Source organism: Glarea lozoyensis (assembly GCF_000409485.1).
Source record: "Glarea lozoyensis ATCC 20868 chromosome Unknown GLAREA12, whole genome shotgun sequence".
NCBI lineage: Eukaryota > Fungi > Ascomycota > Leotiomycetes > Helotiales > Helotiaceae > Glarea > Glarea lozoyensis.
In genome coordinates, this window is record NW_007360986.1 from 86,218 (window position 1) to 113,332 (window position 27,115).

Here is a 27,115-nt window from a genome sequence, read left to right on the forward strand (position 1 = left end):
GTTGTTCTCGACCACCTCAAATAACCCATACTACTGGAGAACATCGGCAGGCCATACGCACCTAAGACAGTTAAATTGAAGAGCGTAACTAGCTTGATCAGACCATAAAAACTTCATCACCAACACAGATATGTTAATCACATGCAAATTGCTATGTAGTGACCTTAAAACTGTCGAAAATAGCCGAATAAGTATTAAGAAAGCTATAGAAAGCTCAGGTATATTGCAATCACCTCAATTAAGGGTCTCGAGGGAATTTATGTAGTTTTAAATGCGGATGTGCCAAAAATCTCAAAGGCCACCTTACAAAGGTCAATTTTGGATCGTAACCGGTAAAAGGTTGATGGATGAAAGATTTGTTCCAATACTTCTGCATCTGCGGAATGAGTCAAAAAGATTATCGGTATAGAGTAAACAATTAGGGATAATTCTTTTATCTATTTCGATGCTCCACGACTGGGTTGCCGTCTCGAAGTCGTCTGAAAACAGACCTCGGCAAAAATCCGTTTATTGACGATCTTCCGCGCAACCAATCAAAACCTTTAATTGAACGTCCCAAGCCAGCGATTTCTAAATCCACAATCCCACTTCCAGCCTCATCCATTCTTCACAATGGCATCACACATCCACCTTAGACAAGTTCAGCTCATATCCTCCCCCAAACATCCCACCAAACCGCCTTGATCCTCCATCTGCCACTAGCACAAAAAACACCATGCTCTTCGGCTTCCTCTCGCGCTCAACAGTAGACTTCAACACCACAACCTCCATTCCCTCTCTAAATGGAAAAGTAATAGCCATAACCGGCGGTACGTCTCCCCTTCCCCTATATACACCCATCTAACACCCTTAGGAAACGCCGGTCTAGGTTACGAAACAGTCCTCCGCCTCGCCCCCCACAACCCATCACACATCTACATCCTCTCGCGCAACGCTTCTACCACCAACGCAGCTATATCCTCCATCCAGTCGCAAATCGCGAACTGCTGTCCCATAACACACATCCCGCTCGATCTCTCCGACCTCTCCTCCGTCGCGTCCTGCGCGGCAGAACTGCAAAACCGCGAGGAAAGACTCGACATCCTCTTCCTGAACGCGGGAATCATGCTCGTGCCCCCCGCCCTCACAGCCCAGGGCTATGAGATCCAATTCGGCACCAACCACCTGGGTCACTTCCTGCTCGCCCAACTCCTCCTCCCCTTACTAAAACACACCACCACGCTTCCGGACGCAGACGTACGGGTCGTAGTCCTAAGTTCCGTCGGCATGATCTTCACATACGGACGCGGGATCGAGTATGAGGGTTTAGGGGAAGCCGGGAGTGCGTTTCGCGCGGCGGGGTTGTATCGGTACGCCCGCTCGAAGCTTTGTAATGCGTTGTTTGCGCGGGAGTTTGCGGGGCGGTATAGCGGGGAGGGGATTACGTGTGTGGCAGTGCATCCCGGGGTGATTTCGACGGGGTTGTGGCGGGAGACGTTTGGGGAGCGGGATTGGGGGTTGTTGGGGGAGGTGGGGAGGTGGGTGGCGATGAGGGTTCCGGTGGTGGGGTTTGAGGGGGTGGAGAGTGGTGTTAGGGGGCAGTTGTGGGCGGCTGTCGGGAAATTGGGGAAGGGAAGGGGGGAGGTGGAGGGTGGGGAGTTTTATACGCCGGTTGGTGTTAAAGGACAGGGGAGTTGGGCTTGTTATGATGGGGAGGAAGCGAAGAGGTTGTGGGGGTGGAGTGAGAAGGCTGTGGAGGGGTATATGAGGTGATACTGTTATGAAGTGTGTATATATTGAGTAGTTTCGTTTAAAGATACCCAGTAGTTTCCTATTAATACTTTATCGGAATGAGGAGGCGGTGGAGGGATATATAAGTTAATGTTGTCAAGGGACGTGTATACATTTGAGTACTCAAGTTTAAAGACACCTGTAAGATTGCCAGCGAAAGTTCAATAAACAAGAATGCTCTCATGGCACTGCTGATCTCCTTTAAACTTATTGCAATAATCGATCATGAAGTACGATAGCCACTATAACCCGGGTATCTTGAGGACTCTACCTCGCCCAAACGCCAGCCTTGCCCTTTCATCAATCATACAAATCCCCGACTTCCAATTACACTTTTCACAATCCACTACCACGTTCACCTCTAATCCTCCCCTCCCTCACAACACCACAACTAACCCCCTCCTCCCCCGTCATCCACCCCGGCATCCTCATCCCATCCACAACCCCCGCCTCTACCAACTCCCTCACTCCCGCAAAAACATGCGATCCCTGAAACGTGATCCGAATATCAGGACGAAACTCGCCTGCATCTTCCTCCTCCCCAGCACCATCATCCAGAACCATCGTGATGCTACTTCGCCGCCCCTTGCGCTTCACAGGGCGCTCGTCGGGAAGAGGATACTCGTCCTCGGTGTTGGCGAAGTTGAAAGATGGGAAGGCGTCAGCTAGACGGATGTCGAAGCGCTCGATACCTTTTCCGTCGTCTGCTTTTGCTGTGTTTCCGAAGCGTCCTTGCGCGAGAAGTTTTCGGCGTTTGACTATGTTGTTGTCTTCGTGGGCGCGACGTTTCATGCCTCGTGGTAGGTTTTGGTTGAGTTGGTCCATATCGTCCGGCAGGGAGGGTTCGGGAGTGGGTAATTGCGTGTTGAGAGGGTTGTCGGATCCGTCTTTCTTCTCTTCGGTATATATACTCCAGCCTCCTCCCGCGGCATTCGTCTTTCCGCCGCCTCGACGATCGATAAGCGCAGCTAGGTTTCTCGCGGACATGTTTGTGGGTTGGAGCTTGTAACGTTCTCGTGGCCGTGAGAATGCCTTCGGAATGCCTTCTAATACTAATGCTCGTACACTCTTGTTTTCCGATCTTGGGTTCGAGGAGCCAGACGATGCTAAGGATGTTGTGAGAGAAACGTATACGAATGGCGAGTCATCTGGGAACGCAATATAGAATGTCTTGCTGGTATCAAAAGTAGTGTGCTTCTGTGCCAGAGCTAATGATGTATTGTATGGACTCTCGATAATGAAGACTCGAAGGATTAACAGAGGGAGTGAAGCATGGCGGTCGAGATTGTAATGTGCCTTGACGTCAGGCAGTACTTCATTCTGTAAATTCCGCAGGAACGTTGCAGGATGGAAGCGTGGAATTGACTTTGGTGCCGGATCGGGGGACTCTTCCTCGCGCGACAACCGCGCAAGCTTCAATGCGGTCCATTTCTGCGATGCTGGGTGGTCGTAGAGATATTGCATGTCTGCCATCGCAAGCTGATATAAGGTTATCCCATGTCGCCAATCCCCTTCGATGACCCGGTCGACCACATCGCGTTTGCTTCCCTTCCCCGCCTGCAGCTCGCTGTATGTTTCCCGCAAGGAATCCAAGGACGCCGCCGGTGGGTAGAGATCCTGCGCGTCGAATTCCTCGTCGTCGTCTGGGATGAGATATGGCGCTGTGAGCTCTTGGTTCCGCTCGTCGAGCCAGTCGAGGACCAGCGACAAGAGAGACGGTCGGGACAGGCGCGCGAATGTCTTGTGGACGGTAGGATGCGACGAGGGAAGGAGCTGGGTCGATGCGAGAGCAAATATGGTGGGAATTGAGAGACCCGACATGATGAAGGTCACGGATGATGCTTGTCAATTGCCATCGTAGGTTTAAGCTGTTTGCTGCGATTGTTGATCTTGATGTTGATATTCGGAGCCGAGGTTGTCTGTATTGACGCGTCAGATAAAGGTCGACGCGTCTGTGTTTACCCCACCCCACCTCCCTTTACGAGGTTGTCCTTGTATCCGACTTTTCTTTTCCTTTTAAACGAAACGACCTTCTGCGATGGATTGTCTTATTCTGAGTAGCATCTGCTTACCACCCTATCTTTTGGAAGTCAAAATGAGGCATATCGAGCATGGTGCAAATTGCAGTTGCCTACACATTGCAGTTGACGGATGAGCTGTGCAATGCTGCTGGTCTACACCATTTTACGTAGAGGATTGTAGTACCTATCCAGTCCGAGCCTGAAGAGCGAGTACTGGATGCTACGGTCCTCGTCACGATTTTAAAGTCACATGTTCTCAACCCCCTACTGCCTTTATCCTGTGTCATTCTTGACGTTCGTGCCTACTAGGTCTTGATGGGGGATGAGAGAAGTAAATGTAACGTGTCCGTTAAGTCTCCTCCTATACTGCTACTTAGATCAACATTTGTTGAAGATAGGACTAGAGTAGGGAAAACACTCCGACCTTCAATCCAGCCCAAAGACACTGCTGCGAAGGTTGAGCTCTATCGTCTGTTCCATATCTTTGCCTTGTGCAATTTGTACTTTTCTCACAGGCACATTTGCCGCGATACTATTCTTGGGAGCACAAAACGTTACGACTTCATTCCTTCCAAAAGCTCGAACTACATGTCATCATGTATCAATCAATATTGCTGGTTATCCCGATGATTCAAATATTCCCAGCGCTCAGTCATAACCACTGGGTCTTTCAAAAGCTCCGCTGTATCTACCAAGAACATGGCCGTCTCCGGACAAGCGTCCAGACTCTCACAGAATTTAGCACCTAATCCCTTAAGCACCTCACATCTCTCTTCCAAGCTAAGCGCGTTATCCAGACCTGCGTTCCCATAATCATCTCGACTTATACTGCCCTTGCTGACCTCCAAAACCCACACACCACCATCAGAAGTGAAAGCCATCTCGTATTTTACCCTGATATCCGGTACGTTTCCAGCACCGTCAATGTTCTCACACCAAGTCGTAGGATATACAGATCGAGGCGGCAGCGACCAGAAACTAGCGCCATACTTGCGAAGCTGCGAACAAAAGATATCTTCTTCGGTCTAATTCATTGACCTCGACATGTCGCGAAAGCAGTCGAGTCCTAGATAGCCAACTCAACGGTGCTTAGGCTGACGATCCAAATACCGCCGTTTTGCCAATGCTACTTGGTCGTAGTACAGATTGTATCATCCGACTGGCTTGATGGGTTGTTGAGGTGTCATGATTTCCTCAACGGCTTCTGGGATTAATTCTGAGGATTGGTGGTGCTCTGGTGATGATCTTGAAGATAAATAGGGATTTAGAAGAAGAAGAAGAAAGATGATGGCTGTGAATATTGAAAACATGGTGGCCGACTGATGAGGTCTTTCAAATCGGATTTTCATTTTTGCAATGTGAGGTGTGTCAGATAAGCTTGGTGACCTTTCATCCGAGCGATGTGGCCTGTTGGTGTTGATTTTGATACGAGTATTGTCATCCATAGTTGGACAGTGATGTGGACTGTATGGTTAAAATTTCGTGGAATCTGACCGTCATTCACCCTTTAGACTTGACGGAAATGTGTTGATGTGCGGTTTGAATGCTAAAATTGTGCAGGTGTGTTGGCGAACATTTCTTTAGGTTAGTCCAAGTTTGGGTCGAGATAGAATGAGAGAAGCCAGACTGACATGTGAGAGGGCTCAAAAGACTTTGAAAACAGGTGTTGGAAGCCAACACAGGCCACTGATTGACCTACAGGCAGGGCTCAGCAGGCAGTCATTCTTTCAGTAAAGTAGGGGTTGTCTGGGAGATGTGTTAGCAACCCTCGAGTTTGTTGATCATTTCTAATATAATTCTGTAATTATCTTTGACTCGACGAGTGATCTCGTCCTTTACCTCGAGCTTTTGCAATTCTATTTTTCGATTTCAAACAAAATCATTTAAACACGAAGCGCGATCTAATTGACCTATGATTTTGTTTCACGTTACTGCGGAGATATTCTATATCTATGAAATTCATGGTATCACTAAGCAAACTTTACAATGTATACGAATTTGAAAAACAAAGGCTTAGAAAGCACCACTCACGCATAGATTCCGGCTTTTATGATACTTTGTTACATTGAGGCCAATTTCCAGACCTTGCCACAATTGTCCAAGTGATACAGCATCCAACACCAACAAGCCAGCAACCCACCCCTCTTTTCTCATGGGCGCAGTCAAGTGATCATCATGAAGAAAGTGCCACTGAGCCGGCGGGTGAAAAGAGTATACCAGCTCCTCGCCAATGCTTAAGACGCATGATTTTCGCTAAAAGGCTAGTCGCACTTATTATTCAAGAGTGCGAAATCCATACATTTCAATCTCCCAACTTATAATAATTTCATCGACCCTTCTCCAGGGAAGTGACCTCGGATTCGACGCAAAAAATCCAAGTATATCTCATTTGCTATGACGCTTGATAACCTTACCTATAAAGTTCTCCGGCTTAACAAACCACACATTGGTCGTCGTCCAGTCTTTTTGGAGTATCTGCTCGTCTAATTGAAACTCGAACCGACGTAGCAACTCGCATATCAACTTGCTGACTTCCAAGAGGCTCAGGTTCTTTCCAATGCACGTTCTGCTACCCATTCCAAAAGGTAAAAAGTACTTCTCCACCTCAGCACCTCGTCCCTCTTCTTCAAACTCCAACCAACGCTCAGGACGCCAATTATTTGCGTCTTGCCCAAAGATAGAGGATTTGCGGTGAGCCACCCAAGAATTTATTCCTACTGTCGCTCCTTTGCGAAAGTGAAATTCGCCAATATCTACACCCGAGGGAGGCACAAGCCGTGCAAGGGGTAGACCTGTCGCCGAGTGGAGACGAAGGGCTTCTTTGATCACTGCCTGTAAATACGGAAGTTGGTTGGATTGTTTGAAGGACATATGCTCCGTGATACTCTCTTTGACTACTGCAACATCGATTTCCGACTGTAGCTTCCTCAAAGTTTGCGGGTGTTTAAGAAGATAATATAACACAGCAGATATGGTAATTGCAGTTGTATCACTACCAGCGCCGATGTTACTTTGACAAGTCGTAAATATATCCGTAGTCGTTATCCCAGAGTCTGTTGATCGGAGATCTAGGAACTTCGAGACGAAGTCCCGAGAGCCATTTGATAGTTTTTCTTCTCCGCTTTGATAGAGTTTCTCTCGCAAAGCGATGTGGTGCTTGGTGTATTTGGCGACATATGCATGGTTCCCCGTCGTCGGTTGCAGGGGAAAAAGAAACTGATGAAGCCATGGGAAGATGCCAATGAATGTGCTGTAACTACTTCGAGCATCGATGGCACCAAAAATTTCATCTTTATCGATGCCATCGTCCAGGAGTCCAAAGCGCTGCCCGAATGTAATCTCTCCTATTACATCAAAAGCGTAACATCGAAACCAATGGCCAAAATCAAGGGTCTTACCAGAATCTGCCGCGGCGTCGAAATGAGAAATTAACAGAGAAGCACAATTATCCACAAAGGGTTCATAGCTGATCAAAGAACTCATTGAATACGCCGATGCTACCTTTCGCCGTTGTATGCTATGATGTTGAGGGTTGAGATCTGCGAAAAGAGAAGCTTGGTCCGGATTAGGTGGCATCCACGCCCAATACCAAGGTGCCTAGAAATTCATTAAAAACGGAAAGGTTGCTACGCAAAGTCCTCACCTTGATGAATTTAGAGCCATGCCCATAAATTGACTTGGCTGCGGTAATATCGTTGACAGAGTATTCGTTTGGTGCGATCCGTACAACTGGGCCAAATCTCTCGTGTAGTGTGATGTTGGTCCTTTCAAAATCTCCTTGTAAAATTTTGTAGAAGTACCAGAACCGAGTGAACCGGGCAGGGAATGGTCCTGGAACGTGCCGTAATGGATCGAGTAGCCATTGTAAAATATTGTGTACTAGGTACGTTAAGAACACACATGAAAGGATAATGCTCCAACTCAAGCCAAACAACATCTTCGTCTCAAGTTCCTTCTTGCATTCGGATACGAAACTGATGAAATATGTTCTCAGATGTCGAATCCTTTGCTGATTTTTAATAATATCGTACGTAGAGTGCAGCTATGTTCTAGTTGGCCAAGCTTAGGTTGCGCTAATGCAGCCGGCATTTCGGCGTGGCAGTTCAAATTTGCTATTTGTGGGGGTTCGGCACGCAACTTTGTGACCCAAACTTCTTGTTGATTGCGGGGAAACTCAGAGATAACGAGAGTAGCTAAAAAGAAATGATTGGCTAGTTGCCCGAAGGCGACTACTTTTGGTGTGCTCTGGATTGTATTCCCTGTAACTCCGGTCGGCCGGAAATTCCGTCAGTATAACCTAGGACTATATTGGAGAGCGAGTCTACGTTCAATCATATGAATACTGGTATACGTTAACAAAAAGAGCATTCCATTGTACAAAATCGAATGACCAAGTCAGCCAGGGTATGTACAACAAAGGACATAAGCAACTGACAGTTCAGTTCAAGGCTGACTGCTTTGATAGCCAGCCCGACGACAATAAAAACTACTATTACTACTAAAAGAAGCGTAACCGGATTCCATTACCAACAGGTACACGATCATATATTGTGTCTAATTTAGTTATTTTAGGTTTCAAATCAAGAATTGAGTTTTGTTTCGAAGCCACGGACCAAAGAAAAACAGTGGGATACCAAGCGACAGTACAGCCCATTGAGTCGCTGCCATTTGCCAGTACATTTTCACCAAGCCAACCCTATGAAGCCATACGGGTACACTGACTGTGACTCCAAATGCAATCAGATTTTTGCCAGCATTAATCAATACAAGGGCTTCACTTCCGGCCTCTGGATAAGCATCAACAACCACAGATAGCACCACAGAGGGAACGAACACCAAAGCAGCGGTCTGCATTGCAGTTCCCACTGCAGCGCTATAAATGCTACCGTGCTGATTGATAATGTATGCAAAAAGCAGCAGGCCAGGAGGGCAGACCACAAAAGGTATCATCAGTGCAGGTAAACGATGCTCAGGTAGATGCCTGTCGCACCTTCTTGTCAAACTCCTCGATAGAAGGTCGGTCAGAGGTCCAGCAATGGGATATCCAAGTACTATTCCAACGAATGAACCCAATGTAAAAATGCCCAAACCAGAGGAACTCAAGAGATACGGCGGTGGGGACAGCAACTGCGGTGCAAGCAGGGAATTTATCACGATCCTAAGTATTCGTTATTAGCATAATACACTAATCTTTGCGGACATGAGATGCTTACCCTCCGAGAAAGACCCCGTACGACGCTACCGCGAACAGAGCGTGCGGTATTAAAACAAATCGAAATGGCAAGGAGAACTGCTTCAATAAGGCAGTATGTCCATTCTCTAACCCGCGACTTTTGAATGCGAAAAGGTCTCTGAAGTAAGAACTAGCATATTCCACGTTGCTTGACGTATGATCTGTATAATCTTGGGTGGTGAATTCCTCAGCTCCCTTGACATGCTCAACCTCGTTTACGACGGATTTGTCGACTTCAGCGGCCGTTTCACCCTCATAGAAGAGTCTCTTGTAATTTGTCTCTGGTAGTAGTAGCAGTGTAAAGGCGAGGTTACATGCAATCAATATGGTGTTCAAGATGAAGAACCAGCGCCACCCTCTGGACTTAATCAAAAATCCTGCAATAGTTGGACCGATTTGAGAGCCGCCGCTGAGGGACAGAGAAAATACAGCCATAGCGCTCGCAAAGTATCGCTCCTGGTAGACATCCGCAATAATCGCGGGTCCGAGCGACTCGACACTGCCGGCCGCTGTGCCAAAGTCAGTGTCCGTTTTTCAATAAATTGTACAGATCAACAAACCAAAGCAGGCAAGGACCCGAGCTGCTACCAGTTCTGAAAGTGTTTTCACATAAATGCTCCATATTGCGCAGGCGAGGAAGATGACCATAGAGACAATGATAATAGGTCTCTTGCCAAAACAAATTGCTGCTGGTGTCCAGAATAAATTGCCAACTCCCAATGCAAGAACTGGGTAGGAGATGATGTCGTTCAGTTTATCAAAACCGACGTTAAATTCTGTCGCTAAGGCTGCAAACCCAGTTGAGATGCCGGCCGCATAGAGGTTTCCTATGAACACAAACATGCACATATTTGCGAGTATTATATGTCTGATATATGCCGGCCATAACTGGGTTCCAATTAGTTGAGTGTCGATCTCTCATTCATTGTTTAAATTATCCAAACTTACCTTTGGGTCTCCCTTGGTGCACGTTCGCCAGCCCTTCCTCGCGGCTGTCTCTGGTTGATATTCTGCCATCAAGGATTTCGTAAACGTTGACCGAGTGGTATGCCTTTATGATTGACTAAAAGCAAAGAGGTAGCTGGGTTATGAAGCAAAAAAATGGAAAGTGATTTCGATTTTGATCAGAAAAGAAGGATCAACTTCACAACTATTTTTCAGTAATGAAATAGGAAAAGTGAAGCAGACTACATAATCAAGATAGTGAACATTCTGTATCAATAACTACCCCAGGAAAGATCAAAGATGCCCAACCATTGCATTGCGGAAGGTTGTGGGTCATGGTATTCTAACCTATCGGAACATGTGGGGGAGTACCCCAACCCCTCCGCTTTCCCCAGACCTCTGCACCCCGCATCTCGTTCGTCGGGGAAGATCTCGGCAAACAAGAGGGGGAAATATGTGAGCAATCGTCATTTCTAATTGGGCGCTCCGTCGTCAAACATTCCTCATTCAGAAAGTCCGACGAGCATTCTTAGCAGGTGCACACTCGCTTAATGGCCAGCTAAATATGCGGGGATAAAACAGTGAAATATAATGTCTAAGCCGTCAACCGCGAATTGTCTTATCAGCAAGAGACTTTAAGTTTCTGTAAACTCTAATCTACCAATATAGTTTGCTAAATAAGTGATTCCTTATTTACTAAGGGTATACGGGCGGAGATTCCGATTAAGGAACTTGCGACAAGGAAGCTCCCTATTTTAAGTGACGATTAACATCTTGAGTCTACGGGGATGTGAGTGTAAGAAATAGAGGTAAATAATTATTAGTAAAAGCATCAGCAGCTGCTATCTCATGGTCATCATTTCGTTTCCAAGCCCACGGGTACGAATTCGGCAGATGTCAGCTCACCACCCATCTGTCCATTGAGCAACGTAAGCATGAAACCTTCTTTCCAATATCTCTAGAGGGTTTCTATTGTAACTTGTGGACATTATGGGCCAGGGAATATAAGCACCACACCAGAAGAGTAGAAAACTTTGAAGTAAAGCATGCTCGTGGTGGCAAAAGTACACAATCTAAGGAATATGATTCCTTGAAAGAATAATATAAATTACTTGAACACTACAGCTTTTTTTGACGCTGAATTGCAGGTAGAAGGGTTCCGCAACAATCACCAAACCCGACACCTTCGCTAACATGGGCTGTTAACCTTATCATATCACCATCCTGGAGATATGTTCTTGAATCTCCATCGCTTAACGCGAAGTCGTTTTCTCCTCCTTTGGTCAGTTCTAAAAGACAGCCATGTGAGGTTTCAACAGTTCCTGAGATGGTGCCTGTTGCCAAAATATCTCCCGTGTTGAGATTGCAACCATTAGAGGTTTGATGAGCTACTAGGTCCCTTACAGTCCAATACATCCATTTCAACTCTGAGCGACAAATAGTTGTTGTCGATTCATTCGTAACTAATTCCGCTTCGAGCTTGATGTCGTACGTATTTGCTTGTTTATTATCTCGTAGATAAGAGGAAACAGGGAGGTCTTTGGGTCGAGCTGGAATCTCGGCAGGCTCCAGAGCAAAAAGCGTGACAATCCATGGGCTCATGGTTGTGGCAAAGCTTTTTCCATTCATGGGACCCAGTGGAGACATTTCCAGGCCTTGAATATCTCGTGCTAAATTATGGTTAGAAGGGTTCAGTAAAAGGAAATTTATGGATCACCCACCACTCCAGTCATTTATCAATACCAGTCCGAATATATGGTCATCTGCATCATTTATTGAGATGGGTTCCCCCAATGTCGAAGATTTACCAATAATGGCCGCAACCTCAAGCTCATAATCCATCTGTCTTGTTGGCCCATCCACAACTTCTTCCTTTTGTTTGAAGTGCCCATTCGGCCTTGTGATAGGGGTCCCCGATACCTGTAGATAGCAGTCAACATATTTTCCACCAATATTTGCGAATCAGAAGTTGCGCTACTTCTTTTTTGAAAACCGCCGGTACAGCAAAATATCCATAGACATGGGAAACTTGAACTGAAACACACACCACTAGTGAAGAGGTACGACCGGTGTAGCCTATTGGAAAATGCAAAAACCCAGGCGGTAGGACCCTTTTTTTCATTATGGCTTCTCCGGCATTTAAACAATGTTCCATGGAGCAAGAGAAATCTGTGAATCCAGCAGCATCAACAGGGAGATGCATTTGAACCGATGACACATCTTCGGTATGTAATTCTGGTGGAGTTTTCTTGCCGAGAACATCAATCAAAATTTCGCGAAGTAGCTTATGCTCATATTTGGGGCGTGCCGCAAGTTTATTCACAGTCGGCTGAAAAAGTTAGAGAGAAGATTTGAGTTGTTCGAATGAGGTTTACATACCAGCCGAAGAGTTGCTATCAGGTCTTTGGAAAGACTTACAACCCCCTGAAGTCCATCAAGAAAGATGACAGTGTTCCTAAGTCTTGTTACAACACATCTGGTTGGATGTGCCGTCGAGCTTGCTATTCCGAAAGGTAAATTATTGAGAGAAAAATGGTCGGCATACATTTTGCAAGATACAGCGAACGATGACCAGATTGTAAGAGGGTCCTTCAAACGTGTGGTACAAATACCATTCCTTGTTTACAAAAATGTTAGGGTAATGTAATCAACCACGACCAAGCAATTTGTTTCGGGATGTGGGGGAGTCACATGTTTGGTGGGGTGAAGCTGAGCACACAGAAGCCACACACAGATGGGATGTTCTTGACAGCAAATTGTCTTGGTCATTGGAAAACAGCTGCAGAGACTTTTAATTCTACCGATAAATTCTTCACATCCGTGTCCTATTCTATTCGTTCTGCCGAAATCAAATCAGGAACACCACTCCCATTAACTACGCTTGCCTCAATGACGCTATAAATAGGAATCTCTGCTAACTTGCTCACGATATGGTGCAAGGTAGGAATTCTGCCAGTGTCTAAAGATTCGAAACTTATGCTGGCACTGCTTGAAACCTGTCTTGTTGTAGTCTGCGGCTTCAGCTCCGCATCAGCTCCGTGATGTACGACAACCGGATATTCGCAGTCCGCTGTACCTCGTTTTCCAACGGCAGGACTGTATTTGTAGACTAGGATCCTAGCATCTGACGATGCTACTTCCTCTTTTGTGTCTGTGGTATGCAAGTCCTCGATCACAAATGTGCCAAATGTTTGTGCCTGCCATGAAGCCTTCAAAGTGTAGGATGACTGCTGCCGCTGGATGTCGAGATCGCAATAAACCTTTGGCATTCCAAGTTCGTCTCTCCCTGAGAGGATTGGATCTGTGAGGTTTTCGAACAGGATTGGCAAATATGTACCATCAACAACGCTTCCATCACGTTTCGTGTACAGAACGTCATGGAGATAAAGACCAAAATGGTTATATCCGCGTCCACCAAGCCAATTCATGTTCGACACAGTTGTTGATCTGAAGCTCGCAGTCACTACCGTCGCAGGCGATTTAAATTTGAACGATTCGCTCGGGAATAAGTTTTGAAGAAAGGTCCGAGAGCTTCTAAACTTGATCGTTGCAGTGACAAACTTCTCCTCACCTGAGACTTGGCTGTGGCCGAGTGAATCTTGTCTTGGCCCAGGAGTGACACCAAACACCAACGGCATTCTCTGGTAAACTGGCTTGCTTCTGCTAATTTTCCAATTTGCAAGTACTTTGGTGGAGTTGTGGTACTCGTCGTGGCCAAAATTGTACGGAACATATTTCATCACTATCAAAATAAGTACCCATCCTTTCTCTAATAGAGAGGGTGCTTACAATCAAGCCGAGGTTTTCCGTCGACAAAATCCGCTCCTGCTTGTCGAGAAAACTCTTGTATGGCATGGGCTCGCTCGAAACGTACCTTTTCGTAGAGTTTAAGACGCTCAGGAACCTCCTCTGGCGTTGTATCCCCCGAGAAAACAACCGCGAGCGCAACGGCATCCTCAATCGCAACCCCTCCACCTTGACCTTGATCTTAAAAAACATATTAGAACTAAGACGAAAGTACATATGGGCTGCAGTTTACTTACGTGGTAGAAATGGATGCGCAGCATCTCCGAGGAGACCGACCTTGCCATTAATCCATGTTGGTAAGTTTTCCATGTCAATAAGCTTCCAGACCTTAATACTCTCCGGATCTGCCACCCGAATAACATTTAGAAGTCTAGGGTCGAACCCCTCATAAACTTTCAGCACCTGGTCTAGAGTGGCATTTTTGTTCCATTCTTTTGGAAAGTCAGCTCATTGGACGTCAGAACGATGTAAGAGAGAACTAACCTTCCGAACTTCCTTGAGATTCATGTTCAGGATGTATGCACACAAAGTTTAGCAGCTCATTGTCATTACATGGATACATAACGACCCTCCTGTCACTTAGAAACCACATGCTCAGTTGATTTGATTCTTCCATGATTGCTGAGGAGCCCGCGACTGACAACGCAGCCTCGCGCGGTATGAGGAAGCGAAATGCAGCCTTTCCTGAAGGGATTAACTTTCCAGAATGGCCGACGACTGCTTTTCTGGTTACGGACTATTAAAGAAACGGGATCAGATATGATTATCTTACACATTTAACACACAACGCTGGAATAGACTTACCCTTAACCCATCGGCACCAACGACAAGGTCGGCTTGGATTATATCTCCGTTCTCTAAAGTTACAGTGGCACTTTGAGGATCTACAGCCGCCACTCTGCTCGAGACATGGAGAGTTGCAGGCGTTCCGATTCCATCGGGCGAGGTTGCAGTCTTCTTCAATGTCTCATGAAGCCGAACTCTGTGGGAGAGCTGCCAAGGATTCTGCCAAAGTTTGCTTGACTCTGTCATGTCAATTTTCTTGATGACGTTTCCTTTAGAAGTGTAGTCTTTCACACTGTGTACAGTCACGGCCCCAAAATCTTCTGGGGGCATTCCATAGTGGCGGAGAAGACCGTTGGCATTTGGACAAAGGTGGATTGCTGCTCCCGTCTCGTTTGCAAAGCGTGATTGTTCAAGGAGCTATTTCCTCGCAAACCAGTCAGTCTTCACTAATTTATTTCAAGGTATGATCTTACCGTCACTTTATGACCATTTCGTCGCAATCCAATCGCTGCAGTCAAGCCACCAATACCGGCTCCCACGATGATTACGTTCAACGGAGTTTGTCTCGGTAATCCGCTTTTAGTGAACTCGGGTTGCATTATATCGTTTTTGCTCTCGTTAATGGACCCCATTTCGAATGTTGAGTGACTTCTTTGTTGTATGATTTTTTGGATGCAAGGTGGAACAGAGAGCTCACTAAATGTAACAGGGCTATTTATCACTATTCAACAACACTTGTCGGGCCCGGACAATGGAACACGACGAATACCGCCTCGTGGATGTAGTGGTTCCGCAGTGGGAGTCAACTCGGCTCCTACATGGAAATTACCGTTACCTCGCTTCCGGTGGCCCCGCAAAGAGAGTCTGTTCTCCACCTAGCGTCTTCATACGCAGACAGAGGTATCCTGATCATTTTTGTTTTACTTTGACTGAAGTAGACAGCCTCTACGATAGCTAAACTAATGAAGTGATGCTAGCTAAGGATTTGCTAATTGAAGCAGAATCCAACTTTATTTGAATCCGGTTGGAAGTGATTCATTTCCGTATGGATTAGACTACGTTCGATTGTACAGGATAATGATAAAGAAAGCATGGTTCTTATTCTCAGTGCATCAAATCCCAAGTTTGTAACCCTAGATCTGTTCCATATGCTAAATCTCGTCTTCCTTTTCTCCCTTTTCCCAACTCGCTATGTCTACCATTCCCCTCCAATTGCATAATTGAATAAATTGGGACAAAACGGTCCTCCAGTCCTGCCCCAAAGCTGTGCTAATGACTACAATACTGTCAGCAGCTTAAATCTTCCCCTGAGTTCGATCTATACGTACAGCGCTTGTGAAGACACCAGTAAACATAATGCTGATGAAGATGAACTCCGCCGTGTTACTTCCTCTCGGTCTCTCTTCAGGGTCCAAGTCTCTATTTATCGGCCTGTGTGGAGGAACACGGTGGTAGTCTGTGGGCCAATTTCGTTGGTTAGAGGCTAAAGTATCTTCTTCTATCATTTGATGGTTCGTAGCATCGTGGCCTGTTAAATGGATCGTGTAGTCGTTTAAAGCCTCTCCCAGCTGGGTGATAGTGTTGGTCGGGCTCATCGCAGCGAAATGGTATTGAATAATCCAAGAAAATAAATTGTCACTTGAACTTCTGCTACGTCGGCATAAAGAAACACCTTTCGTTGAAGCGGTGGTCTCCCCCGCCTCAAGGTTGTTATTTTCTCGGTATGTCTCCAAATGTGGACATCCGGGTGGGGGAAAATCGCCCCAATGCACTCCACACAAGAGTGGGACCACCCACCTTTTGGGCCACACACAGCTTTATATCATCGGTTTTGGTTTGGTAGGACAAGTTTAATTTATATAGACCAAATTTGTATGAGCATTTCCTCTCTGTTTATTAGAAATTCGCAAAACTACACAAAGCTTCTTGAAAATGGAAAAGGTTCGCGGCACTATCATCGACGGCAGATTGGAAAATGTTCGATATCGACAATATCAACTACAGCAGCTGCACTTGGCGCTTCGTAATGGAGCCGAGCAGTTACAAGATGCACTTTGCAAGGACTCGGGTATAAGCAAAACAATTGCAAAAACAGAATTTTACCTCGCCATGGACTCAGTCAACAAAGCTTACGAAACCCTTGATTTTGATCAAGCTTTGAAAGACGAATATCTCATCAAAGATGGGAAAGACAATTTAAATAGCAGATCAGGATTAGGGGTGATTGCTTTTCGCCCTGGCACACATAGCCGATTGTACTCAATTGTAACAGTTGTTGCAATGGCAATTGCGGCGAAAAATGCCCTGTATCTTGAGGTATGTCGCTTTAGGTGATACCTTTTGCTTTGCTAACCTTATGATTTGATCGGCGAAAATTACCACTCTCTCGACAAGTCGCTCAGTAATATCATCGCAAGCGCACTTGATAAAGATTTGTTCGCGGTATCTTCCAAATTCTCATCCCCGGACATCTCTGGAGCAGATCTTTTTATAGATGGAACAGCAGGTGAAGAAGAACAAATATTGACAGGCTCAGGGACATATTACAGCAAGTCATTAGCCGTTGTTGATAGGTCAGCAGATTTAAAAATAGCAGTCCGAGCCATCGTCAACTCACGGTTACCTCACAACTGTAACTCACCATACTCTCCTGGTTTGGTGATTGTTCATGAATTTGTAAAGGACAGCTTTGAAAAACTATGCTTGGAATACGCGAAAGACCTCATGACTGTGCAAGACTTTGAGAACTTCCAATATGACACAGATGTTGAATACCACAAGGACCTAGTGGAGGCAGAAAGTCTAGGTCAGATCACGCTGACGAAGTTGGGCGTGTATGGCCTAGCAATTGTAGAGAGCAGAGACAGGTTGGTACCCAAGTCCACTCAGTATTATTTCAGCTAATTGTTCTTATTAGTAATTCTGCGTTGATCGCTACAAAGACCAATAGACCTTATATTCACGTCCTCTCATCAACAGGAATTGTGGACACTACAGTGAAGCAACAAGGGTTGTAAGTACCTCACACATAAAGTCTGAGTTATCCTCCGGATGTCAAAAAAGGAAAGATTTCTATTCGTACTAAAGGCTAACGAGGAAACTTTAGTGAAGCGAGAAGAGCCACGTACCTGTTTGCAACTCCCAGCGTTGCAAAGTTCATGAGTGAACAAATCCCAGCGGCGGTCAGCTACGTCGATCAGATCCCAAGACAACTGTTGATAGGACCAGTGTCAAGTCCACATTCGTTACATCCACGTTATACAACCGAGATGTTGAGTGTACCGAGGCCAAAAATCATAAACACTGTTGCCACCATACCCTCTTCAGTGGAAGAACTTCACGAGTCAGCACTTCAGCCCCTAAAACCCGTAGGGCAGAAAATGGGCCACGCTTTAGGGTTTTTTGAGCAAGGAATTTTTATTGGACTTGGAATGACATTCTGTATCTTTGTTCCGTTGGCAACTTGGTTTTCGTGGATTGCCAGCAAGCGAGTGTTAGCTTTATGGGGGTAGAGTGATCGGACCCTTAAAAATATGTATTCTCATTTTGCTTTTCTATAAATAATCTCCAATATGAGACGTTGGAAATAAGCCAGATTTCCTGCAAATCATCTGCAACAAGTTTAGTCCGCGGTCTCCAACACTTTTCAGCATGTGTGATTATGGTCTAATCTGGCCCCTCCGTCGCCATTCGAGAGTTCCTACCTTCCGGTAAAGAGCTCAGATCTGCCATGAGATTTGCTAAACTCTCTATCATGCCTGGCAATGTTTCATGGGAGTTCGAAAAATTGGTTCTAAGTATGTTCTGAGCGTACTCCAAGACACACCTTGTAGATGAGAGCGGCTTAAAGCGGTGGATTTGATCGTTATCTATTACCACAAGACCCGGTGTCCCTTTATTCACGACGCGAAAAGTCTTTACGGATTCGTTCTCGGCCTGATTCAAAGCCACAGAATCTGAGATAGTTTCGGTGTTGACTACTCTTTGATGGGAGACTGGTCCAAATAGGTCCTTTTCGCGAGAGAAAAGCATCGTTCCGTAAATCCAAAGTGTCAGAGCCGCATAGTAGACTGCAACGGCGTAAAAGTCTTTCAAACTGCATTGATTGAACTGTGCTGCCGCCCTCAATACCTGTCCTGCATGCCAGATAGTCATTCTGCTCTCCGGAAGATTGGACCATTCTTGGAAGGTTCCGAAGACCTTTCGAGATTCTTCGGGTCCAAACTTCCCCGCAAAACGTTGGATATCTTCAGGTGCCTCGTGGGACACCATTAAGAAGAACTCGCCGAAAAGAGCTATTGAAGGATCATGCTTACATAAATCTGACATACTTGCCACCCCCGAGATCAGAGCTCGATACAGTTCATCCTGTTCAGTCATTAAAGAAAGGCGATATGCAGCCTTAAAAGTTGGGTAGAACTTTTTAGCTTCTGCCAATCTCCATATCTGACCCCAATGCCCAGCTGTTATTGCCATAGCGCAAGCCTTGCTGTCAATGAGTGCCTCCGATTGTGATAAAAGTTCTGGGTTCTGCATTGCTTCTAGTAACATCGGGATGTCCACGTCCTGCTTCTCGAGATACACATCTCGCCATTGGACTGGGGACTGTGCAAGCCACAGGTCCTGGGAAGAGGGAAGATCAAAGTCAAGCTCCGTAAACGAGATTTGTGGTGGTTTCTGAAACCCCGACGAAGCTTGCGCATCTTGAATGAATGTGCGCAGCGCCAAACTAAAAGTGGGGAATGAGCTGGTGTCTGCTTTTTGAAAGTGTATCGAGAGAATCTCTTACCGTTTGTATGATTCACGTTCAATAAATCTATTCCACTTAGCATGCAAAACTGCATCAGGGTCGTGCTTGGTAGGTCGTAAGTCTGAAGGTGTTTTTCCCATGGCAAAAACGCCCGACCTTCTCATCATCTTGGTTACAGTTAACATGAATATTATTGAAGTCTGCGTGCAAATCCAGAAAGCAAAAGAATTGGGAGATAGGAGGATATATCAAACGTACGACAATCACAGGCTGAAGAAAACTCTCCGCGATTTCCATCTTCCGCTTGACGCCACTCCAAAGTCCAATTTCGCAATTCAAAATCCAAGCTTGTATTGTTTGCAACCGGCGGGTGTTGGCGTTGTTACGTTCCCACTACAATTATTAGATGGCCAATCGTGTAAAAACCAGAAAAGACTAACTAGTTCAGCAATTGTATGCCTCACAATTTCTTGGAGGGCGAGGCCCATCCTTCGTATGGAAGGTGTTAATATTGCATTGGCACCTGCAGCGGTAATGGCGAGGACGAGCTCTGGTAAAGCCAACTTTGAATCAAACGAGGCTGCATGTATTAAATGGTCGGCATTGAATTTTGATTGTGCAAAGTGGACCTGAATTAGAAGGTTCAAGAGACTCAAAGGAGGAAAGGCGCGAATGGGGGTATGATATACACGAAGATTAAAGATGATATGGAGAATCCGGTCTCTCATACTCGAATCTATGCAACAAAAGAGGAATTGATCCATGGTCGTGCCAGGAGTTTCGGGGGTGGAGGCGACTGCGATGTTGGTGTCATCGACCTCAAGATTGGTCTGGTCATTCAGGGAGTGATCATTCTGCGTAGGATTCCAGATCCATGCAGACTTCTCAAACGCTGCGTGAAGCTTTGTTGCCCGTGAGCTCGAGCTTGAGCATTCCTCAACAGGCTTTTCGCTTTGCCGCTCCTGCGTTGGTGCTGACTCCATGAAGGGTTGGAATTCAAATCCGGCACCATCCATCTCCCACATATCAAAGTCATCTTCTTCCCCAAAATAGGTATTCCTTGGAATAAACCCAAATTGCTCGGTAAACTGATATTGGTCTGCAAGTGATATAAACTGCTCAGCAGGAGGTTGATCATACACCGAGGACAAATGGACAGAATTGAGTGCCCCACCTCCAATACTGGACCCCCTATTGATGCCAGCAGTCTGGAAAGCCACGCCAATAGACTGTTCGTCGTAATCTACCTCCATAGCGTTACTATCACCCATCATAGTTGCCCCATTCGCGCTTCCGTCTCTGGAAAATCCCGATAATTGTTCTCGGTAAGCGACACCTTCAGTATCGTCGCCCATGTGTTCTTCTATCTCTGAAGATCTTGAGAGCTGTCCCTGATGAGCAGAGCCTTCCCCATTAAGCCGTCTTGGTGAAGCAGACTTGCTAGACCTGTTACCAAATGATGCACTCGCAGCCGGATTCTTATGCAAAGAAGTAGACTGTGCTCGGGCCCTGTTTGGCGAAACTTCGCATCGAATCCCCTTTGTGACGCACCGAACACAAGGCTTTTCATCTTGACATTTGGATTTCGAGGCTATGCAAGCGCGGCAGGCGACAAGGACCCGGTCACCATCATCCTTTCGCTTGCCAGGCGTGCGGTTGTGGCTACTTTCGTGTCGGCTGAGTAAGTCGGCTCGATTGAAGCGCTTAGAACACTGATTACACCTGTGAGAGCGAGCATTCTCGTGTGTTTTCAGATGGCGGCTGAGGTGATCCGCTCTCTCGTACTTACGTGGGCACAGAGGGCACTGGTGGGTAGCTTTGTCCGAGCCCACTCGTTCAATTTGTGAGTTGCCCTGGGCCAAAGTCTCTGGCGGGAGTAATTGTGGATTTCCTACACATGCCTCCGGCGGAGGTGTGCTGGGCAGGCCGTGGGGTTGCCCTTCCATCGTTAGGCCGACTGCCGCCAGAGCTGGGACCCGTGCAGCTGTCTCATCAACGCCTCCGTAGGATGTTTGCGGGGGTACTGTACTGCACTACGGATGTTGGGCGGCTGTAGGCAGCTGTAATTGAAGGGGTAACAGACAATTTGGCAACGTCTTGGTGGTCCCGGTAGGAAGAGATGGGCGAAACGGAGAGGATGGAAAGTGGAGGTCGTTGAGGTTTCTCGTTTATTGCGGTCGGAAGATGTGGGTGAGGAAGCGAGGTGGCGAGAAACCGTGGATGCGGGGTGCGTAGTACTCCGTTGCTAGTAGTACGAAAAACTAGGATTCAATGCCGGGGGAGTGTGGAGAGGATAGAGTTGCCTACTACACAACAACCTTAAGGGCGAGGGAGTTGTGGGTGAGATATTAGTTTGTTACGTAGTGCCGAAGTTCGGTATAAGAAAAGTCGGTGGATGGAGCGGATTATTCAATCATCTTTCCAAGCCCGTTCACTTTCTGGAGATCTGTACAATGGTTACCGAAACTCCCAGCCCGGTTCATTTCTTCTCCCATGGCTCGACTGCTATGCTTGGAGAAGCGTCAAGATCCGCCGACTATTGGAAAAAATGCGGCGACGAAGCGCTAGCAAACGGCGTCAAGCATGTTGTGATAATGGTAAGTAAGTTCGTAATATTTTTTGGGATTTTGTACTGATCAGAAGCATAGGGCGCTCACTGGGCTACGGTGGGCGATGCCATCGAGGTTGCCGCAAATCCAACGCCTAAGAAGTCACCAGTGGCTTACGTGCACCCTTCCAAATATGTCGATTACGAATTAGTTGCAGACTTGCCCATGGCAGACAAGTGTGTTAAGTTGTTGTTAGACGCGGGATTCAATGCTAAAATCAACCAAACGTTTGACTGGATTCATGACACGTTCTTAATCCTTATTCGCATGTTTCCTGCTGGTTGTCCGCCGACAACGATAATCAGCATGAACGCTCGGTATGACCCACATTACCACGTCAGAGTTGGCGATGCGCTGGCTCCTCTTCGATATGAGAGCGAGAGGACTCTGGTCATTGGCACTGGCGGCTCGGTCCACAATCTGTACAGAAATTCATGGGGTCAAATGTTGATGTATCAGGACAACTTTGCCCAAGAGAATCCACCAGATATCGCCATGTTGGACTTTAGACAGGAGTTTGAAGATGCAATAACGAAGCATTCGGGATTTGCTTTACGTCGAGCAATTACCATGTTGATGAAATTACCGAATTACAGAGACGCTCATGGAACAGATGATCATTTCATTCCGGCTTGTTTTGTCGCTGGAGCTGCAGGTAGACTAGAAGATGAAGGGGCTAAATGCGAGTTAGGAGCAGAGGACTGGGAGCTACAGAACATGTGTAATTCGCAGTATACGCTAGGCTCGTGGTCGACAGACATCAAGGCTTAGGTGTAGATTTTTCCATTGATTTATTTCCCGCTTGAATCAATCGTCTACTTTTTCTACTTATCCAACAAGCGATGCGCATATTTGCAACTTAAAGAAAAGAATCACTACGTCTAAAGCAAATGGACTTTAGAACATAGAGGACGAACGACTCTATGTAGTGCCGGTACTCGGCATCATTTGTTTTCTCTGAACCGAAGAAAAGAGTTCTGCTTAGGCATTACGTGAAATAACATTGCTTTGATTAACTTTAAGTTCGTAGTCTCGGGGATCCATGTTTGCTTACAGCACTCGGTGGACTGAACTTGCAATGTTCACTATACACATTGTTTTTAACGATCTAACAATATGACAACACCTTAGGCTTTAATTTGGCAGTACTTTCGAATAATTTTACCCGAATTTTGTTTGAAAGTTACGACAGTACATCTCTCATTTAGACGTCCGATGGTGCATCCCGTCCACCTCGGACAATGCGCAATGCCGGGGACCACTGTTCCGAGAACCCTTGTCCGCTGCCCCGACGACAGACAGCACGAGAGCGAACATATATTTCAGGAGGCGTCCAACTATGACATTGTCACGGTCTCCTAAATATATTTTCTTTGTGGACTACAGGAAATAGATTCTGCAAAATGGCTACATCCAATTCACTTCAAGATTTGCACGAAGTTCACAAGGATCATCAAAACAAATTGATTTTTGAAAAGAATGTCGATATACCACGGGCTAAAAATCTTCCAATTCGGTGTAACGTATATCGTCCCGTGGCTGAGGCAGATGCGAAGTTCCCCGTCCTTGTGACTTACGGCCCATATGGCAAAGATATTCCATATTCAGAGTGAGTATCTGGACATTATTTAATTACAATATTGACTCAAATTATCAGCTTTCACCCGAAATCGTTTGCGGAGGTCAACCCGGAACACAAGTCCAAGTACAGTGTCTGGGAAACGCCGGATCCAGTATTTTGGACCGCCCACGGCTATGTAGTCGTTAGAGCAGATGAGCGAGGTCTTGGCCAATCCCCAGGGATCTTGGATACAATGTCTCGTGGAACTAGCGAGTGTTTCTTTGACGTCGTTGAGTGGGCTGCAGAGCAGCCGTGGTCATCTGGCAAGGTCGGACTATTGGGTATCAGTTACTATGCAGGTACTAGTTTGCAGGAAACGATAATATCAATATGCTAACTTCTTATCCAGGGAGTCAATGGCGAGTAGCGGCTAGACGACCAAAAGGTCTTGCAGCTATAGTTCCGTGGGAAGGAATGTCGGATTATTATCGTGATCGGTGCCGACACGGAGGTATTTTATCTAACAAATTTATCGATTTCTGGTGGAACCGACAGGTAGTTACGAATCAGTATGGCCGTCCCGGTAGAGCAGCCTCCAAATGGGGGGAAGATACTGCCGAAGGTGACTTGCCCGCGGAACAGTTGAAGTCGAATCGACGAGACCAGAATGAGGATAACCAGGCAAACTACTTTAGAGATGACGAGTACTATGCCTCAAAAGACTTCAATTTGGCGGATATCGAAGTTCCATTGCTTTCTGTGGCAAACTGGGGCGGTATCCTGCTCCATCTGCGTGGAAATGTTGAAGGCTTCGTTCAAGCAGGGTCAAAGTTGAAATATCTTCGTTTCATCGTCGGGCGGCACGATTTACCATTCTATTATCACGACGAGGTCGAGGTCCAGCGGAGTTTCTTGGATGCTTTCTTGAAGGGTGAAGATAGAACTGGTTGGTCAAAGCCAGGTGCGACAGCACCTGTGAGTGTTGTCTCCCGAAAAGGCAACGTGGGCTTCAACAATCCAGAGTTTGAAGCCACTTACGAAAGGCGCGAGGAGACTGCGTGGCCAATCGCAAATACAGAGTACATCAAATACTTCCTCTCAGCCGACGGAGCTCTAAGCACAGAGTCAAAAAGTGTTACTTCATCGATATCATATCCCGCACTCGATAACCTGGAAACTCCTCACTCATTGCAATTCAGCACTTCTCCATTCGAGACCGAAGTAGAAATCACAGGACACATCGTAGCACACCTCAATGTTTCAATGACCCCAGAGACTGAACGCGGTCCAGACAAAGATATCGATCTCTTTGTTACACTTCGATACATCTCACCTAGTGGAGAAGAGGTCCACTATACTGGCACAGCCGGTGATCCAATCCCGCTCACCAAAGGATGGCTGCGAGTCTCGCATCGAAAAGTCGACAAAAGTCACCCTCTTCACCGACCATACCTCCCGTATCGTACTTATTTTTCGACTGATGTGCAGCCTGTTGCGCCTGGCCAAATTTATGATGTTGATGTCGAGGTTTGGCCTACAAATGTGATCGTAGAGAAGGGCGGTCGATTAGTTTTTGAGGTTGCTAGCGGCGACACGCAAGGTAGCGGAATGTTTCAGCACACAAATGAAGTTGACAGGTAAGTGAAGCGATCTTATAACGATACTCGGCTCTCTCCATTATTAACTCTGGCATAGGTCAAGAAGCAAGCTTGCAGGAACCAACCATTTGCACTTTGGAGAGAATTCGCAAAATTACATTGTATTGCCAGTGATTCCTTCAAGTTCGAGTTGAAAGAGTGTTGTCATATTGCTGGACGAAAGTTGATAGAATAGTATAGGGTCTTCTTGTATTCATAGAGTTAAAAGTACAGTTATCAAAACATAAATTTTGCTTCCCACAACAGAAATCGATTTACTATGTTAAAGAGATGACATGCATATAATGGCAGTCAGACATGAAACCCACCCATTATGTAAAATTATAAATTTCAAGACATCCCGTGGAACCTGCGCTCGTGGCAAGAAGTGTGTATAATGCGATTTCACTTGGAGTCCGTTCAGTCTAACGAGATAATTGAACTCTAATGTCGAATTTTTCGTTTACACCATCGTTTGATATTCGGCACTTCAAGGTGCGAGTAAAGCAAGCCGAGGGAAGAGGTGATTTTAGGCGACCCCCACCATCCCGGGACGTAATAGCCAAACATGGTGTGGTACTATCGGCCCTACCAGCAGTAGAGCACCCCCCAGTCCTTACCACAACATGCGTCAGCAAGAAAGACTATATCTACTTTTGCTGCACAGATTGAAATCATATTTCCTAATTTTGTGATTCAATTCTGTACTTGAAACCGACAACATGACTACATCACAGCCGCAGCAACAGCGTCAAAAAGGGCTTCCAGATGTTCAACGAATCATCACAGACCACGACAGCGACGGGAAAGCTGTTGTGTCAACGGACATTCCTAGCCAAGCGGTTTGGCAACCCATTGGTCCAGCAGCTGACTTCTTTCTCGGATACACCACTCGAACATTCCCTGTGGTTTTCAAAGATGCACAGGATTCAGGAATCGCCCCTCTGCCGCAAGATATCAAGACGTACAAGGAAGATATGGTCACGCCGCCTGGTCTGACTATTAGTACTGGTAATTATACTTACAAAATTTGTTTCACCTAATTACTTGCTACAGTTTTAACACGCAATTTCCAGGTACGGTGCTGAGATACGTCGACATGGCACCAAATGCTCTATCTCCAATGCACCGAACAGTATCTTTGGACTACGGCATTGTTCTTGAAGGAGAAATTGAACTGGTTCTGGATAGTGGAGAAACCCGCCTGATGAAGAGGGGAGATGTCTGTATCCAGAGAGCTACAAATCACGCTTGGAGAAATGTAACCGCAAATGGGGGTTGGGCAAGAATGGTGTATGTACTAATAGGAGCTGAAAAGGTTGATGTTGGGGGTAAATCGTTCGAAGAAGACTTGGGTGATATGCCTGGTGTAAGGGCTAGTGATTAAGATTTAAATATATGCTCGTGAGTACCATCGAAGGAGCAAAATTATATCGCCACATGGTTCCACAAGTGTATTCTAATAACAATAGGTTCTACTATGTTATTCCCGATGAAGTAAGTGAACTAAGTACCCTCTGACAGTTCTCTCCGGGCCAGAATGAACGGTTATTTCAATTACGCTCAATTCGTGATTAATAACCTTCCGAATATGTCTCACGAACTGCCGCATATCATACAAAACAACATAGTCATAGTTTCCCCATCTGTTCATCTTACATGAACTTACGACGCTCAATATCTTGCAAGCAGCAATTCGGAACCAAAGAGAAGTACTCCGGTCTCATACTTGATCGTTTCAAATATCTAAATCTATCAAATTCGATTTTGCTTCTTACTATACACAACACTGTCACCATTCTTTGGCGATGGTTCAGTGATATTTGCGACTTCTCCCGTCTATATCCTTTTATAAGAATTAATGATTTGTCTCTTTAATGTATTATCACTCGGGAAGAGGTCTCAATTTCCATACATATTCTTATTACATTCACAGAACCAGAATTATATAATGCCGTTGCTATGTCATCCGCAACCTGTTCTCAATTTTTCTCAA

The 27,115-nt window shown here is 46.0% G+C and overlaps 12 protein-coding genes across 12 annotated transcripts; 5 read left to right on the forward strand and 7 right to left on the reverse strand.

Moving 5' to 3' along the window:
- Nucleotides 1–715: 715 nt before the first annotated feature.
- GLAREA_10484 (NAD(P)-binding Rossmann-fold containing protein) lies at nt 716–1,752 on the forward strand (the record flags this gene model as incomplete). Its single annotated transcript, XM_008079585.1, has 2 exons — nt 716–809; nt 854–1,752. The coding sequence occupies 2 exons, from the start codon at nt 716–718 to the stop codon at nt 1,750–1,752; spliced, it is 993 nt and encodes a 330-aa protein (XP_008077776.1).
- A 354-nt stretch (nt 1,753–2,106) lies between these two features.
- GLAREA_10485 (uncharacterized protein) lies at nt 2,107–3,591 on the reverse strand (the record flags this gene model as incomplete). Its single annotated transcript, XM_008079586.1, has 1 exon — nt 2,107–3,591. The coding sequence occupies one exon, from the start codon at nt 3,589–3,591 to the stop codon at nt 2,107–2,109; it is 1,485 nt and encodes a 494-aa protein (XP_008077777.1).
- An 805-nt stretch (nt 3,592–4,396) lies between these two features.
- Nucleotides 4,397–4,672, reverse strand: GLAREA_10486 (uncharacterized protein; the record flags this gene model as incomplete). Its single annotated transcript, XM_008079587.1, has 1 exon — nt 4,397–4,672. The coding sequence occupies one exon, from the start codon at nt 4,670–4,672 to the stop codon at nt 4,397–4,399; it is 276 nt and encodes a 91-aa protein (XP_008077778.1).
- A 1,504-nt stretch (nt 4,673–6,176) lies between these two features.
- GLAREA_10487 (Cytochrome P450) lies at nt 6,177–10,041 on the reverse strand (the record flags this gene model as incomplete). The annotated part of the gene is made up of 6 exons (XM_008079588.1): nt 6,177–7,345; nt 7,823–8,050; nt 8,405–8,949; nt 9,005–9,533; nt 9,585–9,912; nt 9,973–10,041. The coding sequence occupies 6 exons, from the start codon at nt 10,039–10,041 to the stop codon at nt 6,177–6,179; spliced, it is 2,868 nt and encodes a 955-aa protein (XP_008077779.1).
- Nucleotides 10,042–11,088: 1,047 nt separating this feature from the next.
- On the reverse strand, nt 11,089–12,516 carry GLAREA_10488 (FAH; the record flags this gene model as incomplete). The annotated part of the gene is made up of 4 exons (XM_008079589.1): nt 11,089–11,639; nt 11,691–11,889; nt 12,017–12,298; nt 12,349–12,516. 4 exons carry the CDS (start codon nt 12,514–12,516, stop codon nt 11,089–11,091), a joined length of 1,200 nt encoding a protein of 399 aa, XP_008077780.1.
- A 278-nt stretch (nt 12,517–12,794) lies between these two features.
- Nucleotides 12,795–15,194, reverse strand: GLAREA_10489 (FAD/NAD(P)-binding protein; the record flags this gene model as incomplete). Its single annotated transcript, XM_008079590.1, has 6 exons — nt 12,795–13,711; nt 13,759–13,956; nt 14,013–14,207; nt 14,260–14,512; nt 14,581–14,979; nt 15,036–15,194. The coding sequence occupies 6 exons, from the start codon at nt 15,192–15,194 to the stop codon at nt 12,795–12,797; spliced, it is 2,121 nt and encodes a 706-aa protein (XP_008077781.1).
- Nucleotides 15,195–15,666: 472 nt separating this feature from the next.
- GLAREA_10490 (uncharacterized protein) lies at nt 15,667–16,157 on the reverse strand (the record flags this gene model as incomplete). Its single annotated transcript, XM_008079591.1, has 2 exons — nt 15,667–15,831; nt 15,891–16,157. 2 exons carry the CDS (start codon nt 16,155–16,157, stop codon nt 15,667–15,669), a joined length of 432 nt encoding a protein of 143 aa, XP_008077782.1.
- Nucleotides 16,158–16,494: 337 nt separating this feature from the next.
- On the forward strand, nt 16,495–18,074 carry GLAREA_10491 (ALDH-like protein; the record flags this gene model as incomplete). Its single annotated transcript, XM_008079592.1, has 4 exons — nt 16,495–16,878; nt 16,957–17,429; nt 17,480–17,575; nt 17,669–18,074. 4 exons carry the CDS (start codon nt 16,495–16,497, stop codon nt 18,072–18,074), a joined length of 1,359 nt encoding a protein of 452 aa, XP_008077783.1.
- Nucleotides 18,075–18,228: 154 nt separating this feature from the next.
- Nucleotides 18,229–21,258, reverse strand: GLAREA_10492 (C2H2 and C2HC zinc finger; the record flags this gene model as incomplete). The annotated part of the gene is made up of 4 exons (XM_008079593.1): nt 18,229–19,291; nt 19,352–19,479; nt 19,571–19,705; nt 19,753–21,258. The coding sequence occupies 4 exons, from the start codon at nt 21,256–21,258 to the stop codon at nt 18,229–18,231; spliced, it is 2,832 nt and encodes a 943-aa protein (XP_008077784.1).
- Nucleotides 21,259–21,765: 507 nt separating this feature from the next.
- On the forward strand, nt 21,766–22,692 carry GLAREA_10493 (LigB subunit of an aromatic-ring-opening dioxygenase LigAB; the record flags this gene model as incomplete). The annotated part of the gene is made up of 2 exons (XM_008079594.1): nt 21,766–21,909; nt 21,961–22,692. The coding sequence occupies 2 exons, from the start codon at nt 21,766–21,768 to the stop codon at nt 22,690–22,692; spliced, it is 876 nt and encodes a 291-aa protein (XP_008077785.1).
- Nucleotides 22,693–23,324: 632 nt separating this feature from the next.
- Nucleotides 23,325–25,274, forward strand: GLAREA_10494 (alpha/beta-Hydrolase; the record flags this gene model as incomplete). The annotated part of the gene is made up of 4 exons (XM_008079595.1): nt 23,325–23,530; nt 23,579–23,841; nt 23,892–25,119; nt 25,178–25,274. The coding sequence occupies 4 exons, from the start codon at nt 23,325–23,327 to the stop codon at nt 25,272–25,274; spliced, it is 1,794 nt and encodes a 597-aa protein (XP_008077786.1).
- Nucleotides 25,275–25,841: 567 nt separating this feature from the next.
- On the forward strand, nt 25,842–26,506 carry GLAREA_10495 (RmlC-like cupin; the record flags this gene model as incomplete). Its single annotated transcript, XM_008079596.1, has 2 exons — nt 25,842–26,130; nt 26,196–26,506. 2 exons carry the CDS (start codon nt 25,842–25,844, stop codon nt 26,504–26,506), a joined length of 600 nt encoding a protein of 199 aa, XP_008077787.1.
- Between the last annotated feature and the right edge of the window lie 609 nt (nt 26,507–27,115).